Raw genomic sequence first — 23,976 nt, forward strand, 5'->3', positions numbered from 1 at the left:
TAATTATTAAAATTGTAAATTAATGAATGCCTCAAAAGCCTCCTCCCACGAGCAAGCGCTTGGAATAAAAAACAGTTGCCGGCACAAGAACTCCCACTAACTACATGGAATTGCGTCTTACGCCTCCTGCACATAATTACTCTAGCGTGAGTTCGATTTTTCTGTATAATTAAATACGCAATTTTTCGGTGGTGTGCGTAGTGCATACCACTGTACTTTAATGCAGCTACCTGAGGTATAAAGCAACGCGCGTCAAACATATTGCCTTTCATGCGCTTTCATCACCGACGAAATGCCTGTGTAGCCAATGTAAACACAAACCGATCGCCGCCAGTGTATAAGCATGCATGCACAACTGCCAGCGACCTTCGCAATTGTTTTGACGGATTGCGGACAGCACATTTCCAAGCGGAGTTCAATAGTCGCAAAGGCTAAGATATATAATATAATTGGTTTTTTGGGGAAAGGAAATGCAGGCCAGTTAGCAGGGTTAAAATTCTAAAGCTGCAGTCACCGCTTAGATGCTGATCAAGTGTTCACTGTAAGTGTGGTCACCACTGTATATTGAACGACTACTCACAGACCAGAATATCCGCATTCAGGCATCAAGAGTTTGCATACTTTTATTGAGACTTGTAGGACGTGTTCCATTCAATGCGGATATTGATTATTCGACAAAAAAAAGCAAAAAGCTTAACAAGTACGATACATGTGCTGCTCTAGCCTAATCAGAACAATAATTCATAACATCAACGCCGATGCGTTATTTTTGAAGTTTATTATGGTTATCTTTGGTTCTTCTGGGCATTTATGCCCATATAGCTGGCACCACGGATGTGTGTTTTTTAATGGCAGCTTAGCCGCGAATCGCCAATAATATTTCTACACAATTGTATGGACACAAGCAGAACTTATCACTCACTGATGAGAAAAACAAACGATAAAGAACAAACAAGGAATATATACTATTGTGAAATAGTGGAAACAAACTAACAAAATATGTCGACAATTACACTCCTCTCACGGGCACACTTGGATAAAACGCTGTTTCTGGATGCGTATCTACAAACATGGCACCATTCTGCAGTGTTTGTGAAGTGTGGGGTTGGGGTTTTTACGTTAGACCTTGCGGTATATGCTGGGCTGTAGGCACAATAACAACAAACTTTCAGCACAGTCAATGGCATCGGGAAGTGTTACATCTACGGAGGGATTTTCGCAAATCTGGTAGTAGCTCCCGCTGAATCCCCGAACCAACGAAACCAGCAACAGGTGGACGATGTGGACAGGATGTCCACGTCTTCCGTCTGTTGTGCCCTGAATCCTCGCTTGTACCTCCAATGGAACACATCCCCAGCGTTTACGGCACCACTACAGGCTGATCTCGTTATTTCGAAATTTCAGACAAATTGAATGCGTTCGTATGTTTCACTACAGTTGCCCCTAGAGTACGTCAGGTGGTTACCAATCATCAAGGAGTAACGCTATATATTAGAGCAGTGAAATTTTTGTATCGGCCCGTACGTAGAGACAATGCTTGAGTGCCACAGCCAGAAAGCAAAAAAAAGTACATAAGACTGAGAAAAGGGATTCAAGAACGTATCCGGTATTTAATAGGGGTTGGAAGATTCACCATGCTTTGCAGGCAGGCGAATGTGTCTGCCGGTAGTGCGGTGGTTTCTTGAGTAGTCTTCTACGAACTGATACTTCTCAATGTGCACGCGCACATTCCCTCATGAAGCAGCTCTGTTCAACACATTCTGCTCAGAGAGCAGTCGCGACTGCTACGCCCCACTTCGCCGCGAATAAGGCTGCTGCTAGGAGCCGAACTGTGCGCGAGACTCACCGGACCACTGCTTGGCCATCCAAACGTTGTGTCGCGCCGATCATTTGCATTTGCTAACCTTGACAGGGGACCAGTTGGGCTTCCAGATCACCGTCGTGGTCCTTCTGACTAGAGTCGCGCTGGGATAAGTTAACGTAGCGTGACGAAAAGTTGACTTGCACTGACGTCACAGAGGCCTCCATGTTGGCGAACCGAGGGTATGGCGGAAGCCAAGGCGTTTTTATAATCCGCTTATCGCCACCTGCACCGGCGTACAGCATGAGGTACATACGCGTGGTTCTTCATCATGGCGCCAGCGACGTCATGTGCAAGCCATCTGTACCACTGGCAGAGCTATATAGCACTTCATAATAAGAACGCTAGAGGCCAATTTGGCGCTGCAGTCGTTCTGGTACCAAAGGAATGATGGGATGTCCATGGATCGTAACAGAGGTAGCCTGGGACGTTCTTCTGGTTTCTTGTTTGTTTCTTACTACACTGTGTTGCTACTTCCCCTGAATGGTACCGTACTGCTAACTTGAGTATGTCACTATGCTTAAGCAATATTTCAGCAGTGCGACGAAGCCTTAGGAACTGCTGCTTGGTTTTATTCATGCGCGATGTCCTCTTTCATTCTTTAGGTAACAAAGTGACGAAAATATGGAGCGCAAAGGATAAATTAGTGATTAATTTGGCGTTATATATTCAACACAGGCAAATTAGAGCAATAAAGGAGCGGAGATGTTCGAAACCATCTTTATTGAGATCTATGGACCTGTCACGTGTACTGCTCGTGGGTGAATTGCCATATTGGTGGTGCCTGCAGCGCCATACTTCCCTCTAGTGTTCTCTGTATGAAACTGTATGGCCCATGTAGCCCTAATGCTCCCCGTAACGCGTTCAACCCGTCACATGCACCCCTCGTCGTCTGTCAAGATGGACATGCATCAACCGTTGTAAAAGTTTTGGAACAGACTACCCACCACGGGCGACACGGTTTCTTATAATTCTTTAAACGGACGGTGCGTCGCCGCGGACTCTTTTTTTCCGGTGAAATATCGCGAGCCCTTAGTTTCCGCAGCAAGCGAAAGGGGGCGCAGCAATCGGCTTTACGGCACTCGCCAAAAATGATAAAGGGTGGAAAAGTACAAAGATACGGACAGCACAGACACAGAGTCACAGAGTTCTGTACACATTAGGGGAGGAAGAAAAAAAATGAGATAACAAAGAAGGACGCTTGTGCGCGTGAGTCAGCGTCTTCGTCGTGAACTCCAGCGCCCAGGTCAGGCGTCGACCTGGAAAAAACGGAAGTCGTTGCTGCTTCCAATGATGAGTCGCCACGGCGCCAAAGTTCAACTGCACTCAACTAGTTCAACTGCACTCGGCTGCTGAGCGAGTAACGCTTGCGTCACACTTAAATCGAACACTCTTGTTTGGATTTCAGTTTTTCAAGCAACAACTGTTGCAGATGTATCAAGTGAGCTCGAGTAGTTCACGTATACAGCGATGGATCATCGTTGGCGTTAAATTTGTGTTCGTGTTAAGCGTGATGCATGCTGTTGGTTCCGCGATCATGAGGAACCGCATACATATCTAAGACTATATACCCCCTCCCGTTTGCGTCAACGAGTCCCTGTTCTTCCAGGTAATGATATGTCCTGTCTTGGATGCGGACTTCACGGCCAGGCACCATCTACGCTGCTGGCTTTTTATCTTTTTTGTTGTTGTTGTTGCTGCTGATCTTACAGAAAGACTTTGCCGCTTCATAGGGGCGATATCAGATACGAACACTCTGGAAATGGTCACCTCAAACACACATTCGTTTTTAGGGTAAATTCATGCGTTGTGGTCTTCTGGCATGTATTTAGAAAGCCTATGTGCTCTTCCCGTCATTGAAAGGGCTCGCTACAGCGCGGTCATCCGCTTGCGTTCCACAGGCACCACTGCAGACAATAGCTGTGGCCTCAGGTAATTGCTGTCACTACCAGATTCCTGGAATTCAACTATATATAATGTTTTGTAACTTGCAATCTATGAATAAGCCTATTATAATGTACCACTCATGCGTTAAACTTGGAAATTTGTTATGGCAGTCAAAGCGCAGTTCTGTTGATTAGTTTTCTTGTGATTATATTCACCTCCCGAGCGTCCAAGAATACGGACATGTGAGGCCGGACGACGCGCGTATACCTCAGAGGCGCATCATCTCTAGGTGGAAGACGTGCGTCTATGGCCACACCACGTATAACCAAGCTCCCTTATTTTGGCAGGTCAAACATCTTTTGCGGGGCTGTGCATCAGCAGCCATAGATGATTCCCTACCGATGCTATACCCGAACCCGACATTGCTGCGCGTTTCCTGACACCCCGCTAATGTAAGGGAACCACAGCCGTCTGTTTCAAAGCGCCGTGCCAGTTAGTCGATGAAGTATCCCGGGTCTCGAGACCCTTGTACCTCTGTCTGCCATAGGCAGCGCGAAATGCTGGCCATGATTTAGTGCCATGTCGCAGGGCATAGCGCGGAAACATGGATAGCTGCAAGCCTGCGCCTGTGTTCGCGCCCAGTCTCTCGCCACGTGGTGCAGATTGCCGAATAGTCCGCGTATCGGTATGGCCACTGAATACGGAAGTGCACAAGCCGAGGGCGAACTTCCGCAACCGGTGCCACAGGACACGCTCTGCAGCAGTCCTGGACAGGTGGCTGTGCCGCACATGCCGGGGTCGTAGCCACGTGCCTGACGCCACGTGCCATAGTGTCATCACATTACCGCCACGTGTCTCGCCCATATCGCTTTTCACATTGTTCTGGAATAAATAAACCAATGCCGTGTGTACGCTCCGGAGAGCGCTGTAGCGAGCCCTGCCACTGCACCAAGGAAGGCCCTCGCGGTTTTCCCCTAGGCCTCTTCCTCTTCTTCCTCCTCCTCCTCTTCCTCTTCCTCCTCGTTGCGCACCTGCTGGACGCCCTGCTGCATCCGCTGGGCGAACGCCTCCAGGTTGATCTTTGCGGCCACGACGCCTCCGCCCAGGTCTTCCTCCTCAGCCTCCTCTTGCAGCGAGAAGGGGATGCCCTTGGAGCGGATCAGCTCCTCGGTGCGCTCCCAGAGGCTGCGGGTCGCCTCTTCGGTCCACTCCGAGCTGCGGGCGTCGTAGGCGCGCAGGTCCTTGATCACCTGCGGAGCGCGCGACATCGAGCTAGCGTTAGATAAAGCTTGGCCACGGTGTTGGCAGCGTGAGACAAGACACAGGCGTAACGCTGGTCGTCAACGCTCTGTATGTGTGCCTTGTCTTGCGCTGTGACGAGTAAGGACCACGTCAGACACACACCAATTAATTATCACACGAGCTGGGAACTCATGCCGAAAACTCCTAAAAGCATCGCACTACCGGACACACAAATGCGAAGCCTATAGACGTTTGGTCTTGCGCACTGTAGGAACTACTTAACTGTAGAATTGATGGAAACAAACATTGACATGCTTGGAGGCTGTACCCTGCCACCCACCATGCATTAGCGCCACGACTGCCGCCATAGAGACACACTGCAGAAGTCAGTTAGTACGTAAGAATACAGCGGACAAACAAACAGTGCACGACTGAAGTATTTTTGCGTTTCCACCTTGCCAATGCCGTGTCTGTATGCGTGCCGAATGGTCGCTGCACAGGCACCTGCGTCAGCATAACTATAAAATCTCGCGTGAGCGCTTTCAGAGTCTTCCACACTGAGCTTCCAGAACAGCATGGACCATGTGCAGATTACACGTTACCAACAGGCACAAATATACGATTCACCGCCAGTCACCGTCAGTAAAATTGTGAGCTACACTTCATCGCCCACTTACGAAGAAGACTGCTGTCATACTTCTAGCTTCGAGGTGGCCTTCAAGAGCTTTAGAACTTATGACCTTTTCACATTTCAGCATCACAATGCTAAGACATCACTGCCACACTTTTTACTTTCGACTATGCTTTCATAAACATTATAGCTCACGTATCTATTTTAACAATCACTTTGCCATGACGTCATATGACCAGTCGAACGATGACTCATGGACTTCAATACCTCAAGAAACATTGCACAAAAAGGCTGGTTCCTGAGAACTGGATGCAACTTGATTTGTTCATTTTATTCTTTTTTTTTCTCTCTCTAAAATGCCTGAATTTCTCAGCCCTCATATGAGAGAGTGCAGATGGTTGTACACAGGACAGCCAGAAACGACGCCGATCGAGCGCCTACCTTTCCTGAGTCTGACTCGATCTTGCGGGCCATGATGGCGTAGACGACCGACTGGACGGCCTCCTCGGTGGTGCGGAACATGATGCGTGCGAAGGTGTGCATGAAGCGACCCTGGAATCCGGGCAGGTTCTTGTACAGGCTGCTGGCTATCAGGCCCGGGTCTACGCAGAAGGCGGCCACATCGAAGGGACGGTACCTGCGCGCAAGAAGGACGCGCGGACGCAGGCCCTGTTGTAGAGCGATCGAATAGGGAACAGCTCGTGCACGCTGTTTATTTGGTTGCAAAATGCGGAGACATGCTCGAGGAAATAGAAGAGGAACAGACAGGGAAGTACCACCAGAAGGGGCACAACGCCTGCTTGCAACGGCGAGATGGGGTTGAAACAAAGGATACAGTCGTATGGACTAAGATCATAAAAAAGCAAGGGTGAAACAATCATGCCAGGATGACCCGATCAATTCTGATGTGACCAAAACGTGTACCGCGGACTACACGTAGGCTACATTCTCGGTGGATGTTAAGCGTGCTTATACATACATGTTAACGAGTTTGTTTCGAACAGTCGAATTTGTTTCGCACACCTCTCACACGGCATCACATAAGCGCTCAGAGTCCCTTCCAGGAAGGTGCAGGTTCCTCCTGGTTTTAACTTTGCTGGAAAAGCACACCTGCAAGTCATCACGCTACTCTTTACCGACAATTTCAGAAGTTCGAAGGACACTGGCTTTGCTATTGAGCCATCTAGTGGATGCCTGGCAGCACCGCTAGCTTTTCTAACCTTTCAGAAAAGTTAACCTCGCCTCATTAGAGTGCTAGGGACGCTATGCGAGTCTGGATCAGAAGCATACCCAAATAGTGTCCTAGGAATTCATTGAAAAGACTGTACGCACGCGTATTTTACTTGATGCTCACGGACAGTACATGCAGCGGGAGCGCTAGTCTTGGACTTATGCGCACTACACTGATGATGGCCTCCAAAGGTGCGTAATATAGCTAGCAGCAAGCAAGGGGGTATACCTCCGGGCGAGTTCCTTGTTGAAGAGGTAGAGGCCCAGCTTGGAGCTGCGGTAGACGCTGCGGTGGTCGTAATTCGTGCGCACGCGTTTGTCCTCCATGTCCTCGAGGTCGGCCATGTGGCCGTTGCGGAAGCCGCCGCATACCACGTTGATGACGCGCGCGATGCCACCGGGCGTGGAGCGGAGCTTGTCGATCAGCAGCGTGGTGAGGAAGAAGTGGCCCACGTAGTTGACGCCCATCATAAGGTCGATGCCGTCCGCCGTGTAGTCTCGGCCACTCAGGATCGCTGCGAGCGTCGATCCATTCCGTTATATAAACAATCGCTTGGGACATTAAGTGGAACTCCTTTTTTTTATTCGGGCATGCTCATAAAGCTCGAACTTCTTGGGAATAGTCTTTTTGCTGCATTTGAGCGAAAGTATACAGCTGTCGGAAAGAACAAAATCGGTTTCTTTAGGGTATCGTTTCCTCATGAAAGTTGTAAAGATAGGTAACGATATCGTTAATTAAGGTGGACAAAGCGGGATCGCGTTGTCATTTACCTAAAACGAATGAATAACACAGCGCAAGGGAGCTTCACCTGGAAGCAAGGATCCTCCATAGAATAGTATGCTCCGAAGAAAACGTCGCTTCGTCAGTTACTTAATTCTGAAACAGTTGTGAGCAATTCCTCCAGTCACGAGTTTCGTGATGCGCGCCATTGGCGGCTATCATCCTTACGGAGGGCGACGGTATTCAAGTTAGCATACACTTAGGCCACCGCGACATATCTGAAGCCACACACTCGCCTCACTGTCGGCGTGAGAAGGCGAGCCAAACAGAAGATCAAGTTAGCCCATTTGCGCTCACCGGCGTTGTTGACGATGCAGTCGAGGCGCTCTTCGGAGGCGATGAGCTCCTTGGCGAACTCGCGGATGGACTCGAGGTTGGTCAGGTCCATGTACATGACGCGCACGTTGAACGAGCCGGTCTTCTCGCGCAGGAAGAAGGCGGTCGAGTCGCGCCGCAGCCGGGTGCGACACGCGATCACCACGCGGGCGCCTCGCCGCGCCAGCTCAAGACACAGTGTGCGACCCAGGCCGTTGGAGCCACCTGTGCGCCCGAAAGACAAAAGGTTTAATGTCGGGAAGGGTGAATGAGAGGTCGGCCGGCGGTACGTAACGTGTTTCTGGCCTGCTACACCACACACTGTTCAAGACAAAAGGAGAAAGAGAGAGAGAGAGAGAGCGACCGTAGCAGCACAGGTCATCGGCCCAACATTGTGAATAAATTGCAAATGGTGGTCCTTTGTAGAACCGATCTTTTCCGATACAAATTTAACATTGGGCCGATGCTCTGTGCTGCTTGGGGAAGGTGGCAGGCGATGATGTCGTAATGCATTGAGCTAGTCCTGTTCGTCCAAGACATGCGGATAGGACAGCAGGGTGAGGTTGGCGAATAGCAAAAGTCGAGAGCGTTCTGCGCCTATTGCGAGCTCCTCTGCTGTGCAGGGAGTAAAAAATAAAAGCGTGGGGCATCCTGGTTATCGTCAAGGAGGAGAACTACGGCTGAATACCGCACTCTGAGTGCTTGATGGACTGCACATCGCCATAGTTATCTTCGTATTATTTGCCATTGCGACCGTCGCCCTGGTCCTTAACCCCTTTGGTAGTTGTCATAGCCAAGGGCTCAGTGAACCACCCCAATCAATGACTCGGTTCTACGCAGGTCCGTGGTCGGTCTAATAAAGATGCTAATCATTAGGAGTGTGCCATCTATTTTCCTGTAATACAGGTCTGTGTCATCGCTGCTGATGTCTGCTGTAACAGAAGCTCAGTGCCTGACCAATCAGAATAGGCGTTGCCGTGTTTACGCTCCGGCCATTGAGAGTACGCCATCTGCGTTGCACAGTACAAGTTTGTGACGCGTGTCGTAATGTATGTTGTGCAAGAAAGTGAATGAAGTTACAACCAATCACGCGATCAGCCTATGACCAATCAGACAGAGCAACGCCGCGCTCACACGCTGGTCAATGAAAGTGTGACTGGTGTAGTCCAAGTTTCTGCAATCTGTGGTGCCGTCTATGGTATCAAAAACTGTGGTGACACACCTTGAAAAATTATGGAAATAAAATATCCCAGCCGTATTTTGTAAAACTCAAAGGAGTGTCTACCATTCCGTCCAGACGGAACAATGTGACTGCTGCTGGAGTTCCGTTCATACCACAACCCTCATTTCTTTTTGGACCAACCGTTGGTCACAGTATTCTATGAGTATTTTATATAACAATGCTCACTGGCATCAAATGTTCCATCAGGTTTTAACGCAATAGTGTAAAAGGCCCCGCTCACCGGAAAATACGGTGTCAGCGTTGTCGGTGTCGGCTTTGTGAGCGAAAAATCATGGGCACTGCTCTGGCAGGCGGTCCCCAGAGAGCAACATAGGAGGCATGTGGGCCATCTATGTGACGTGACCTTGCGGCGCCATTACAACTTGCCCACCATGGCAGGTGGCAGTTTCATTAATGATTGGTCGCCCGGGAGCAACCTGGGCCGCACAAGGCCTACCGCTGGGAGCACCTGACATTGTAGGGCAGTATATATTTCATCGCTTAATCACTGCACCACAGCGCCAGGAGGGGTATGAGGACTCCCAGGAATCTACAAATGTAAAATAAAGAATGACCTTCGGCATATATGGGAACTAACCTCACAGCATGTACGTTAGTATATTGCCGCGTGGTTTGATTTGATACCCTTTGCATCTATAGCAGTTAGGTTCGGTTCGCTGTCACAGAACTCGTGGCATTTGCTGTTTTTTCTGCACATAACTCCAAAAACAGTTGTTGTTTTTTTCAGGATGCCTAGCGTTCTAGCTTGACAGAACAATATATCTGCTCTTAAAATTCCGTCCGGACGTAGGTGCCCAGAAAAAATTTCTTGAACAACAAAAAAAAACATGAAAAATCTATTCCCTCGCTGGCGAGGTCGTTCGGGGCAATGCAAACCGCAGCCGTCATTCCGCGGCTGCATGCTCAGACTGCCAAGCAAGTGAGCTGTTTTTGTCATTTCCATGTTCCGAAAGCTTTTGTGGGCACCTGTACCAGTGCATACCACCACAAAACAAAAATATTTGCTGCTTAGCAGTTTTTTTTGTCATTTCCGGCTCTGTTATTAAGGAACTTAAGTGTGGTCATTGTTCTGTGTACACGCAACTGAGAGCTATTTTTGTTCTGGTCCATGACGTGGATCAGAACTCAAGCAGCACTTGTTGTTCCGTCTGGATGGAACTTTAGCCATAGCCCAAACTCAATGACAATATCCGCGATCACATGGTCAGCCTGTGACCAGAGTGGAGTCGCACCATGTTTAATGTGTTGGCCAATAAGGACGTGGTACATGTGGTCACGTGATCGGTGGCCACGTTTTCACCGGAAGTGACGACACTTCCGGTAAAAACATCAACAGCTTCTAATGCTATCGCACTGCCGACACATGTGTGGATTTGGTTTTGTTTTTGGCATCTTACATGTGTGTATATATTGAGGCCTCCCTGTGAATAAAAACGATAGTTGTGAGTAACTATCTGTCCTGTTGCCTTCCGTGTGTCCGCACCCGTTTAGCCCTTTGGTTTCTCGAAGTGATTGATCGCTGCACTGTTCGCCTCCCTCGTCGCTCCAACTGAACCGCCCAGTCCGGGGCATCAGAGAGCCTGAGACACTTGACACAATACCACAGATAGCAGGTTCTCATTGGAACGCATTCTATTTGGAAACTCCACACACTCCTGAATCACATTCATTGGTTAGGGAACGCCACTAAGCCTTATTTTAGGACATAGCCACATATAGTCATAATTCGCCAGAAGCTCCAGGCAACCTCCCCAATACGGCTCTCTCTGTATATGCTTTTATGTTTCTGAAATCATCATCATCAGCTTAACAACGACCACTGCAGGAAAAGGCCCCCTCCGCTGACCTTAAATTAACCCTGCCCTGCACTAGCTGCGGCCACCTTATTCCTATGAAATTTTGGCAGTCTGTTCTTGTGTCCGCAGCATAACTCGACGTCGGTCATTGATTCGGGAGAGAGTAGTCTAATCGGCGGGACCGCCTTAACTAGTGCGGCGTGAACCGCGAGCTATACTTGTGGTGACAAACTACGAAGGAAAGCATTGTCTTTCATGGGCGCAAGAACGAGGCACAACAGATTCCGTGCTGCCGTGACTCAACCACGTCGCCCAAATGATCCCTGCCTCTGGGCTGCAGTATACACCGCGCCGAGAGGTCAGGTATCCTGCTTGTCGGACTAAAAAAGCACCCACCCGGCCTGGCTCGCCGCAAGACAGCAAGAACCGTGGGCCGCGACCAAGTGGTGATGAATCGCCAGCTTTGCGCAAGGCACGCCGCTTTTCTTCGCGAGCACCGCGGCTGAGTGGCCTTGTGTTTTCGCCCTCCCCGACTTCCATCTCCCCCCACGAGGGAATCCTTTCTTCTTGGTTTCCTCTTGCATTCCCACGGCTTGGCACCTGCATTGGGGCGCGCGCACTGCGCCCGACGGCGCTCTAATTGCCCTAACCGCCCCCCGCCGTTGGCTGTGCACCGTGGTATGGAGGCATAGAAGACGTCTTTGCCGCTTCCTCCTCGAAGGACTGGCAGCCGCTCGGTATTTCCGTCTACCTGTTTGGTGCCTTTGTCACCAGCACTACCCGGCGAGGCCGGCACCGCAAAAGGTTGGGAACTGCAAACTGCCGCACCTCAGCCGTTAGACAAGCGGCTGTCTGTATACGCGAAGATACCTGACCCTTGCGCGAGTCTCACATGGAAATTTTGATGCCATTGCAAAAGAAGGGATAGAGGGAAAGGTGTACAAAGGAGAGGGTTAAGGAGTCGGCTTCAGGGAAAAGGTTTACTTCAATACGCTGAGCTGCGCTTTCATTAGGGGATGGCGTCCGCTATACATGCTGCTGGCGATGGCGATGAGAGAAATGAAGGTGATTTAGCATCGCAACAAAATGATTCGAAGTAGCGTTTTAAACAACGTTTTCGTCATATACTTGAAATATGCTGATGGCTTTCGGGCTCGTCTAAAGGATCTGTGCGGTATTTACATAACCCTCCTCCAGCCCTCACATCTCTCATTCCCATAAGCGCCATCGCTGCATATCGACGCCAGAGGAGAGGTCAACCCTGTGTATACTTATGTGTCGCCTACACCGCACGCATTGCTTTCATATAGGTATAGCTACAACCACGTTACAGCTTAGTTCTATAGGCAGGCACACTGAGAAGGGCTCTGATGCGACTCTGTTTTGGTCTTTAAAACGCCGCAGACGGCTGCGTCTGTCACTGACAGCGCCGCTCAATCTTTTCAACAGGACCAAGCAACAGCAGGGTCACTCTTCAACTTCCCAAAAAATCCTTCCAGGAATTCCCGCTGCTCCAGCAACAAGAAAAAGGAAGCGTTTAATAACAGAGGACAGAGGCATAGGCGAACCATCCCCCAGCGCCCAGATTATACATGCAGTCCGGAAGGGCGCCAAGAGATATGCTCTTCTTCTTCCACGACGCGCCCGCGTCTCCAGCGCGTGGCACGTGGCCAAGGGGGAGAAAGGACTCGGCGCGTGGCTCTGCATGCACACGCTACGAGGCGGTGGCGAAAAAGGCGGTGCGCGAACCTCAAGGCTGCCGTTCCTCTTTAGCGGGTGCGACTGCCTGAGTGCGTGCGTCTGTGTGTATGCACGGATGCACACGCGGATGACGCTGGCTGCGGAAGGAGCAGGACTCAAAACAAGCGACCAAGAGTGGCGACAGCGCGTGAAGAACTGCGCGCGCGCGTCCAAAACACGGCCGGAGTTGTACAATCCGCGCTGCCACTGCTCCGGGAAGACCCGTTAGCGAGCGTTTTGACGCGGCTAAGGTCGTCGCCGTGCTGCCTCGTGGTGTATGCGTGGTTTGTATGCACGCTTGCTTTGCGGTGGGCGTCATCCCGTCGGCGGTGTCCCTGGATGCAAGCGCCCTCTTGGATGCTGGCGGAGCGCTACGCGCCCGTCATCTGGCGGCTATTATTGGCCTCTGACGGGGTGAGGGAAGAGGTAAACAACTTTGTCGAGGGGCCTTCGACCGGCTGGTGTATCCGGCCGCCCCTGAATAACCCGTCGCGACTCCTGTCTCTATCTCTCTCCGTGTTTCCTTTTTTAGAAAAAAGTCGTGCTTGTCGTCGATGTCACGCAGTTGTCAGCGCACCTTCCAAGTCATCGCTACTTGCTAACCTTGCATTTTGTTTCTTTACATTCTTCCTTCCATCTGTTTCCCTTTAAGACACACACTTATATGGTCTCAAGGTTGGTTTGATGGCAGCGACGGGCACGTCGGGTGGTCAATGTCTCCCACAAGCGGTTGAGAGTACAACCCAGGTAGACAGACCTTAGACAGAAAATGTTATACTATAAGTAGAGCTTGTTTTAATCCCATATATGTGTATAGTAACACCGTTCTTGTCACTGCCGGAAAATATGCGCCTTCTTCTAGCGTTGATGACCTTTATTAAGGTACATTATATTACACTAGACGGTGATGAAAATATTTATTGTAGTACAGGTAGGGGTGGGGAAGAGGAGGGTGGTGTCCTTAGTCCGGGACTCCATTAGCGTAAGTTGCTAACCATGCTCGTTCGATAAGCTGACGTTGATGTCCTCCTTCCGAACTAGACAGTGCCACCTCCCACTCCTCCCGCGTTGGCCGAGTTATAATAATAATGACTTAGCTTTTTTTTTTTTGGCATGCCCATACCATATGGTACAGGTCTGCCTTCTTCCCGCAAAATCTGCATTTTGATTCTATGGTATCAGGGTTTATGCCGTGTAGTACAAAAGGACTGAGGAATGTCAGTCTGTAGTCTACGGAGGTCAATCTCCTCGTGTTTGCTAAGGTTTTTGACAGGTGGAGGTATGTATGCCGCTCTAATCTGAGGTGTTGTAGTATCTAGTTGTATGTTGTGAGTAGATCGAACTGGTCCGATTCTGAAGTACATCTGTCGGGGGCTGAGTTGTGTGTCAACTCGTTCCCTCTATACCCTGGTGGCCAGGCATCCTCATCAACTGTTTGACGTCAGCGTGGGCTTGTCTGGTTTGGAGGATTAAGGGCGCAAGCGGGGCAATCCTACCCTAATGAAGTTTCAGTGTGCTATTTTTGAGCCTGTGAGTATGTATTGCGAGGCGGCTGTGGCCGCGAGAGCTATAGCCACCTCTTCCGCGTTTGTGTCGTGGCTGACTGCTGTAAGTCCATCGACCGGCATGCCCTTTGTGGACAACCGCCACTGTGGCTAGTACACGTGCCTTCGGGACCCGCGGCATCGACATTGAATATGCCTTCATGCATGCCCGTACTGTTTCTAGATTCCCTTTGCCTTTGCTTGTCTTCGTGCCTGGTGGTATGTCGGGTGCATGTTTCTTGGAAGGAGAGTAGCCTTGAAGCACTCTTTCCAGGCGCTTGGGATGGCTTGTTTAGTAAGAAGGCTGAGGGGGCACTCAATATTGAGGTTACTGAAGGGTCTTCTCTCTGTCTGTGTGGTTTCCACTCGGCCAACATGGTTCGTGAAGTGTGCCTCGATGAATTCTTCGGTGGTGTTGCGGGCCCTTAAGTAAAGCAGTCGATCTGTTGATGTTGATAGCTCTTTTACAGGCCATTCTGAATGTGATGTCGAGATGCTTTACATCAGGCTTTTTGATGCAAAGGTATGATGCTACATATACGATACAGCTGATAATAAATGCCTGTATGAGGCCAAGGGTGTCATTTTCCTTCGTTTCGCGTTTCTTGACTGGGATTCGGGCAATCACTAGCAAAGTTGTGAGCAAGTACTAATAGTACGCCAGACAATTTCAAGGACTCGAACGCCGCGGCGATTACTTGAGCGTGCATTAGAATTAGCAATTCAGCGAAGCGTTGCCGGATTGGAACTAAATGCGAGGGTCGTTGTTGTTGCTGTTAGCCTATCAAAAGATGGCACATACCCACACTGGGGGGTCGGCCAAGAATCGGGTGACTATTCACCTGTATTCAGGTAATTAAAATGAAAATCACGCGGGAAAGCAAGGGTCAATTCCTTCTTCGAAATTACGTACTCCTCTTTTTCTTCGGAGCTGTACGCTCAAGAAACAAATGCTGCCGTTAACTCACTGTCTTATCGTTACAAAATATACTGCTTCGCACACTGTAACTATTTTCTTTCTCTTTCTTGCTGTCATTAAGTGCTGTGACTTGGACAACTACGAAAACGAAAGAAAACTCCGTATATTCCTTATTGTCTAGCACTATGCATCCAGCACTATACAGAAGCGGCTCCAACGTAATGATCATCATTACGAAAAGTATCTATCAGGGGCTGGAAAGTTCGTAGCCATGCTCTGCGCCCGTTGCCTCGCATCTCTTCCTTCATTATCCGCTGAGAGACTGCCTGCTTGCAAGCCCTAGCCATCGTCTTGTTTATTTTTTTTCTATTACCCGTCCTCATCCGCCTTCCTGACGTGCCGCTGCTTGCCTGCTCTGGGTGACAGGATGTATCGTTCCTTTTTTTTTTTTGGAAACGTTATCGCGTTAGCCTTTGATTACCAGTATATATGAACGCAGCAGTCACTACTATTATACGAAACGACGGTTTGAGCGCTGGACATAAGCGGGTGATACCACACGCGTTTCGTTTCGACCATGGACATCCTTTGGAGTGAGCTCGGGTGAAATCTTAGCAGACAAAATGATTGGCACTAAATGGAGTCTTCAAATTTCATCGAGAGAAATTGCTCGTCTTCACCACTACATGAGCTGTAGACTTTGAAAAGAGTGTTCTCTCCATTATGGAAAATATAAAAAAAGCCAAGTATTTGATGGGAGAACTCTCTTCTAGACTATCGTATAGTTAAGAGGCGCTGCAGTTCCTCTGCAGGGATAGCACCACACCGGAACGACAAGTCCTCTTTTTACTGCAAAGCGTTGGGCAAAATTTTGGGGCGGAGTCACTGTGTCTAATTTAGGCGAATTACCTTCGTCGATAGTGTTACTCCACCCAAGGGCAAAAGGCGGGGACGCGGCAAAGAAAAGGCTGAGTGCTGCTTGTTTGCCCGACAGTCCTCGAATTTAATTCACGCATTTTTCAGCTTTTTTTTTTCATTTTCCCTCACCTGTATACGTAATGTTTATTCCTTTTCTATGTGTTTATGCAGGTTGCACTTTAATGCGTCTCGCTCAAGTGTGACTCGCGGCTACTTTGTATGAGTGATCACTTGGCATGTTTCCAAAATTAAATGTTGCGCATCTCTTTTTTTTTTCTTTCCTCTTTCTGACTTTAGCCGCGTAGACATGCATTTCGCGGGTTGAATATTGGTTTTAGTTTTTGTCCGTTTTCTAGTTTTTGTTATGTTTTGTTATGACTTTGTACTTTCGTCTGCTTCGTGCACAGTAGAAGGGTGGAGAGTTGGGCTTGTTGGTTTACTATCACGTTAGCAACAGCGCTATCACAAGACGGAGCAAGAGCACAACACAGCGCCTGTGTTGTGTTCTCGCTCCGTCCTGTTGTTAGCGCTGTTCCCAACACGATAGTGCACTGTAACAGTGAGCATGTTTGTCAGGCTTCTCCTGGAGCTTTCATTCGCAGGTCTGGGTCCTGATTATTTCGTCTGTTGTCCTCAGTTTTATACGTGTGTGTCTACCGTGGACTATATTTACCAACTGGCCTAATTTATGCCCATGTTAGACAACTTCAATTCACTCCAAATTTACAGCAACAACGCGTGGTCGGCTGGGCGTGCACTGCCGGGGATGCTTAACGGTGTCTGGAAGAGTGATTTATGCTCTCTCTCGAGACGCCGCCGAAGGCCTCACAAGCGGGAGTGCGAAGAAGTGAAGTGCGCATCCGGAAGTGGCTGCGTATGCAAGGTCGATACTGCACGAGGTCGACTGTGCATGTTTCGCAATGCGTATGCTATAGCTGGACGCGGCACACTTTCTCTACGGTATACCACGCTCGACAGCTGACATGGTTTAACGTTATTGTTTTTAAATGCGGAGGAATTTCGAGAACAGCCGCGTCTAATGGAAAGAAGGGTGACGTCCGGAAGCTCCGTTGAGGGCCATGGAAGAAGCAGAACTTTAGCGGGGATGGCCCAATGTATTGCGAAAAGTTTGGCGAGGGTGACGTGGTTCTTAGTTCTTTTTTGACCCCGCTTCATCCTAGTGAGCTACGATAACGGTATTGCTGTTGTTAACAGAGACAACAGTTACCACAACGGTGTCTTCGCTGACTTCCGGAGAGGTGAAGGAGGTGCAAATAGAAGAAAACCGAGCTAAATTCATCACCGAATATATTTCTGTATCAGCGAAGAACCGAGAAAAGACTATATTTAGCTGGTCCTATCACACTACAGGAATTTCGCCTGTTGTGAACAGGGCTGTCGCAGCGACAGACTCTGTCTGTCGTCATTACAGAACTGGCTCTGTCGCGACGACAGGCTATGCCGCACTTCAAAGCGTTGATGTCGATCGTGATAGAACTCGTGGCGTTACGACATATTGTTTACCAAAATACGGCAGAATGTTGCCTTCATTTTTTCGGAAATCAAGGAAAGGGGTTTGTAAGAAGGCGCTATAGCGGGACCAAGATGGCGGCCAGTCCGGTTTCGGCACCCTGCCTTCTCCGTTCTCCCGTGACGTCATCTTTTTCATCCACTCCGAGCTATGGCCACTAATCGGAGCTTCTGGTCACCGGTAGAAGGTAGTAAAAAGTTGACCTCACACGATGCGTGCCTCAAGACAATCGTGCAGTCCTGTGCAGCCACGTTCATTAACATTCGCTGCCCTCACGCCGTTGGCTGCGATCACCGATCGCCGTCTTGGTACATACGAATCAGATGGCAAGGCCAGTCATCGTTCTAGGAGCTATGCATAATTTGTGCCCCCCCCCCCCCTTCCCCCCGGCCCAGCCGGGCACGCCCATAAACACAGCACGTGCGTCCGTGCCACCCGAAGACGCGTGACTACTCTGTAAGTATTTAACACAATTTGCTCGCACAAACCACCGACTTACTACTGTTGACTCCTTTCACTAAGATCGAGAATCGTTCGTTCTCAAAATAAGAAAGTGTTTAAATGCTGCCTAAGGCCGGGCGAGGCCAAACGCCATTCAGGTTCGCATGCAGTCGCTGCGCCGTGACGTTATTCAAGGCCGCCTACTGTAAACTCGACGACAGGGGTTCGGAACCCAAAGCAGTACCGACGTGTTGCCGTGTACAGAATGCAAGGGCGCCCTTGCAATATAAAGAACATCCCCACGTGGGCGAAATAGTCTCAAGCCGTACAGTACGATGCCGTTCATGTCTATAGTGTTGCTTCGAGGCATAAGGCCTCACTGGGTTTTAATCTGCAGTAATTATTTTGCTAGGTTCTCTGCGCGAAGCTGCGCAGCCTAACAGGAGGCTAGAGTTGCGAAGCGAAGTCCGCGCGTCCTTGTGTATCAGGGACAGGGCGATCGGCTCAGGAAGAAATAATTTATTCGTGATTGGCTAATGATTACAGGACACCCTGTATATACCGTCTTGTTTTGGCTGCGCATAGCATGCACTGAGTGGGCGCCCCAACCCGTACAAACGCGTGGGCACTGAACACACACTCGAGCTTCGGCCACACACCTCCTCGCCGCGTAGTACCAACAAACGTGCCTTTCCCACGGGCCTGTCACTGCTGGTTTCGCTCTAGCCAGTCTCTTGAACCAACGAAGGAGTGAAACCGCGATTAGGTCACCTTCCGTGCTCGGGCCACTCCCGTCCGTGAGTAAAGAGTGAAACCGTGACTAGGTCACCTTCCGTGCTCGGGCCACTCCCGTCCGCGAGTAAACCCACGCGTGCCCACGAAATGAGTGCGCCCCGATGGGCGGTGGCCGTACGCACACACTCACAGTCGAGCTGCTGCGCGTGGGATGACGGAGGCTGAGCGGACGCAGCAAGGGCAGCGGAGAGAGGGAAAGGGGGACCGCTTTCATTTACGCACGCATTCCGGACAGGCCAGACGGGCCGACAGCCGAGAGCAGCGCTGGGATCGTGTTTATGCGGACCGACTGGCAACGCTCGCGCGCGAACGCTGCTTTTTTTAAAGGACCCCTGTCTGAAGCCTGGCGCGAGCGCGTATGCGTTTAAAATAGCGATTACGGCGCATGCAGAGGCGTAATGCTTGACTCCGGAATTGTCGATAGGGTTAAGGTGCTTAGCTGGGGAGAAATTAAGGGAGTAACTGTAAGAAACTCTAGTTCGTTTTTCTTTCTTTTTGCCATTGTTTGAAATCTTTGTTGTTGAATGAAAATGCGTACACGCCCGAGCTCCATGGTGAGTGTTAAAGACGGGTGTTGGTCCCAAAATGTGATGAGCTAATTCCCAGAGGAGCTGCGGACGTCTTGAACCAGATTTGAGAGTGTATAAAGAGTGCACTTCGTAGAGCGTAAGTAGCAGGAACAAAATGTTGAGGCACTCGTACAGTTACCGGTGCACCACAGCACGTGAACGCGCGCCTCCAGTAATAGTATACCAGCAGTTCATCTAAGCAGTGCGGCAACCACAAACAGCGTACACTGAGGACCGCGTGTTCACGTCAAGCTGCCTCTACTGGCTGTCGGGGGCGAAAAGAAGACAGCGAAGCACGGACGCCTCGGCACGCGCTCCAGCTGAACATAGCGCTATAGGCTTGCACTCGCACTTGCCGGCGCTGCACACGCGAGAGTTCAGAATTCCAGGGAGCACTATGAGTCGACGAAGCAATTTTGGGAAGTTTTTCCCTGTACCGGAATTTCTGGAGTGCATATGCCTCTATTCACTCATATCCCTTTCGCAAGTACCATATGCACCCTTCCAAGGCCTTTGAAGCACCCTCAGAACGCCGATCTAAGGGAGTAACTTTTTCTGCACGCCACGTGTGGACAGGCGCGCATCAACCCTTTTTGTGAGTGCGCATCAGTACACGCACGAAATAAAGCCACGTTTAAGGGAAGGTGACTGGTGATTGTTTCGCTGAACACTTGAGCAATAAGGCTCGAACAATAGCAACAAAAGACTACTGTGCGAGTGCCTTCCTTTTTTATTTTTTGAGAACTACCTTCATATAACTGTGATTGACCATTCACTGTTTAAAGTAGACTGCGTCTTTTATTATATTTTGCTAATCGTCTTTATCATTACTGAAGTTTTGTGTTGTGAATTGTATTGTATATTGCGTGCTGCAGCTGTGCTGCGTATTACATATTATCGGTTCTTGTGGAGTTCTTCCTCACTGCAAAAAGGAGTGGGGGTGTTTTCTGGCGGGCTACAGTTGGTGCGATCTTCAAAAACCGCGCGAAAAAAAAAAACGAGGACAAGAAGGCTTGGCATGATATTGCGCAATGAATTGTGATCCTTCTCTGCTGATAAATATAAGCTTGTTTTGTTAAGTGGAGGTTGTCGAACATGTAAAAAAAGACTGCCTCTACCCTTCCGAACAAAAGTTGGAAGTCTGCGCTGTGTGTGTGTCCTCTTTCTTGTCCTCGTTTCTTTTTTTTTCGCGCAGTTTTTGAAGGTGAACGAAAACGGGTCCCTTATATGTTCACCCGAATAATAAAAAAAATTCGTTTTCACTGTAAACATTTCTCAGCGCGTCGCGAATAGCCCTGCATTTCAAACATGCTTCAAGACCCGCCGAAACTCACGAAACCAAATTCCCGGAACCAAAACGCGACCCCGGACTCTCCTCGACGCTGCGCCGTAACCCTGTCCCCGGACATAATAAATGACTGACCGATTTTCCTACTCCAGCAGCGCCATATAAACGCGGTGGCCGTGCTTATAGCTCCTGCGCGATCTGTATAACTAGCGCTCTTTCCCCTGGCTCCCCATATCTGCAAGCTCGTACCGTAGGCAGAGCCGTGGACGCTGCTTTGGAGACCTCGAGCGCGGACCCGAAATAGAAACCCCTCCGCAGCCCACCGCAAGGAAGCTGAAACTCAAACCGGCTAGGCGCTGCTGCTAAATGTGTCCGTCAGGACCCCCACCCCGCCACCTTACATGCGACCGCGTACTCGAGAGCTGCCCTGCGCTATCCAGGACTGCGGCCCCCTTGCGGACGACGGCGTCAGCTCCGCGAAGAGCACACCCACGGCTTTGCATGAGACGGAACAGAAGCGCCCAAAAAACAAAACAAAAAGCAGCCGCAGCAGGTCACGGCCGCTTACCCTCAGCCCAAGTGGACACCATAACACACGCCGCGCAGCGCCAGACGTTTCACGGATGCCGGGACAGTCACGTTCAACGCTGTGATTAACACTCTCATCATCACCATCGCTTTAGATGTGTCGACAACGGGCATGTGCGTACTGCGAGAGGGCTCGGAATTAAATGGAACGCGTTACGGTCGTAACAAAAATATCCAGAGCAGATGAACACGGCTGGATAGATGCCACCCTATCGGCTACGAAGTGACGCTACGGAAGCACCGACATGTGCGGTCAGGCCGGAATGAAACGCGAACTGCGCCTGTGTACAAGACAAAATCTACCTGCACGCTCAGCAGTAGTATAATAATAATTGGTTTTTGGGGAAAGGAAACAGAGCAGTATCTCTCTCATATATCGTTGGGCACCTGAACCGTGCCGTAAGGCAAGGGATAAAGGAGGGAGTGAAAGGAAGAAAGAGGTGCCGTAGTGGAGGGCTCCATAATAATTTCGACCACCTGGGGACCTTTAACGTGCACTGACATCGCACAGCACACGGGGGACTTTTGCAGTAGTATACGCGACTAGCCTGATTCATGTTTCTCTGCAAAGGGTGTACGGAAGTGCATATTCATAAATCGATTATAAAGGAATATCTCGCTGCAAAGTAGAAAAGTACCGCGTATGCGTGTTCGCGTTTCATTCAGACTTGACTGTACATGTGTGCAGTGTGAAGCAGCTTTGCACGACACCGCACAAGTTGCTGGAATCGACAGTGGTATTGTGCCGACTCAGGGAGTACAAGGATCTGTAAAAAGTCTGTGTTAGGACGCGAAAGCAGTGTAGGAGTCTGCGTGGCATGGCAGTCGATTTCAAAGGCCGGGATGGTGTCGATTTGCGTTTTCCAGGATGTACCCAACCTAGCAGCAGCGTCAGGGGGTTCGGGACGAATAAAATTTTGGGCAGACTGTTTCTGCTGCTTTAGTGTGGCCTACCAATTTCATTGCGACCCTGAATTTTTTTTATGTGGCGGATGCCACCCCTCACCACGCCTCCCCTTGGCGCCGAATCTGAGCTCATGCGTCGTGTTCTTTCTGTAGCGTAGGGCGCGTGGTTACTTCATTACCATTTTCCAACTGGTCTGCTTTCTGTTGTTCGAAGTGGATTTTTTTGCTATCGATCACGTACGTCACATAAAGTCCTACTTGTTGCCAAATCTGAAGTAGAACTGGAGAGTTAACAATGCAATCGTTATCGAAACACTTTCGTCGCCAAAGACTAAGGCGCCGCTATAACGAAATAACGGCTACAACGAAATTATCTTCACTTCTCCCAAGAAAGTTGTGAGACTGCAAATTCAGCTGGTGGTTAGTCAAGAACCGGTTAATTACAGCGAAAAAAAAAAAGAATTGCACGGCTGTAGATATCAGCGCGTGCAATTAACAAAAGATAGACTGACTTTAACCAAAAACTGCTGACTTTGCGCTCAGACCGGTAATGACCGGGGAAACTAAATATGCCGTCAGATAGTACCGAAGGCTTTCTTCGTTAACGAAGGAACAATACTGTCATTTCACTATGAAAATCGGACTTTGGCGAGCTTGAATGGCAAGCAACAAAATAAGTATGCAGATTTTTTTTTTCCTATGTTAAGGTCCTCCACCCGTGTAATTAGAATTGCATGGAGATATGTCCAGGCTAATGCCACCGTTCTCATTCATCCGTTTGCACCATGTAATACGACTTTACATTGTCAGAAGTATGCGAACAAATCTGCGAGTGCTATCGTCGTTTTTGGATCGTTTAGCGAAGACATCTGAAACGATCGTTGTTCGTCACTGGCAGTACTTTGCAATTCAAACTGCCAATTCTCAGACTGAGTAGCTGGTATATCACTATTAAGTCGATATAAAAGCTGAATGTATTTTTGTAATAAATTATATATAGTCCGTGAATGGGGGACAGTTTTATCTCGTTCCGACTACATTTGCTTGCGATGTGCGACCAAAATAATACGAAGCACGCCTTGGGGTTCGAACTTTTCTCACACGCTCCGTAAAGTATTAAAGTTCATTTAGTTTATACGCGAGCGCACCAGCGGCATTTGCTAGCACGTGTATTAAATACGCCCCAATGTTGTGCTAGGTAAGGCGCGATAGGAGTTTGATCGCCGAAGCGTGCTGTCTTACAGCCGCGACTGTACACGTCAGCAGGCTAGGTCGGACCTTCAGACCTATTTCCAGCAGATCAAAAAATGAAAAACCCGCATTTAAAAATTAACTATGGCTGATCGGGCATAATTAAATGAAAAAAAAAATCGCAGGTTGAGGAGCTTCAGCGTAACCTACCTGTAACAACAATGGTCTTTCCTTCCAGGGAATCATCGTTGTGAAAAAACTCAGTCCTCCGGATGATGTGCTTGGCCAAACAGAGCAGTCCCACGAGTAGGGAACACGGAAAGAGCAGGTAGAAGGCATACTCGGAAAGCGTTCCTTCCATCATCTTGAGGCCGTTCCAAGCGCGAGTTTAGCCGCGCAAACTCGCCACGAACAGTATGCTTTCGTTCAAATAAAAAAAATAAAGCGAAGCACTCTTTGACCGCGCACGAATAAACGCAGATACCACGGGCACACGCGACGCTCGGCCGCGTCGTCTGCTGCAGAAAAGCAGACCGAGTCGTCTGCTCCGGATGAAGGAC

General features: G+C 49.4%; 1 protein-coding gene across 2 annotated transcripts; it reads right to left on the reverse strand.

The window, feature by feature from the left end:
* Window positions 1-597: 597 nt before the first annotated feature.
* Window positions 598-23,960, reverse strand: LOC144121132 (retinol dehydrogenase 13-like). Of its 2 annotated transcripts, XM_077654104.1 has the most exons (6): window positions 23,627-23,960; window positions 7,930-8,172; window positions 7,081-7,366; window positions 6,063-6,258; window positions 4,780-4,998; window positions 598-3,120 (listed from the first exon to the last, which is right to left on the reverse strand). In XM_077654104.1, the coding sequence occupies exons 1-6, from the start codon at window positions 23,778-23,780 to the stop codon at window positions 3,109-3,111; spliced, it is 1,110 nt and encodes a 369-aa protein (XP_077510230.1). In that variant the 5' UTR covers window positions 23,781-23,960; the 3' UTR covers window positions 598-3,108. The 2 variants fall into 2 exon arrangements, with proteins under 2 accessions (XP_077510230.1, XP_077510229.1); XM_077654103.1 differs by lacking the exon at window positions 598-3,120 and having other exon boundaries at window positions 4,581-4,998.
* Window positions 23,961-23,976: the final 16 nt, after the last annotated feature.

This window comes from Amblyomma americanum, chromosome 2, assembly GCF_052857255.1.
Source record: "Amblyomma americanum isolate KBUSLIRL-KWMA chromosome 2, ASM5285725v1, whole genome shotgun sequence".
Lineage (NCBI taxonomy): Eukaryota > Metazoa > Arthropoda > Arachnida > Ixodida > Ixodidae > Amblyomma > Amblyomma americanum.

What these genes read in the sequence shown, in the direction of transcription:
- LOC144121132 (XM_077654103.1), bottom strand. Translation starts at nt 23,780, where the DNA reads ATGATGGAAGGAACGCTTTCCGAGTATGCCTTCTACCTGCTCTTTCCG. An exon ending in AAAGACCATTGTTGTTACAG is followed by an intron (nt 8,173 to 23,626) that starts GTAGGTTACGCT and finishes TCGGGCGCACAG; the next exon opens with GTGGCTCCAACGGCCTGGGT. An exon ending in CTGCATCGTCAACAACGCCG is followed by an intron (nt 7,367 to 7,929) that starts GTGAGCGCAAAT and finishes CGACGCTCGCAG; the next exon opens with CGATCCTGAGTGGCCGAGAC.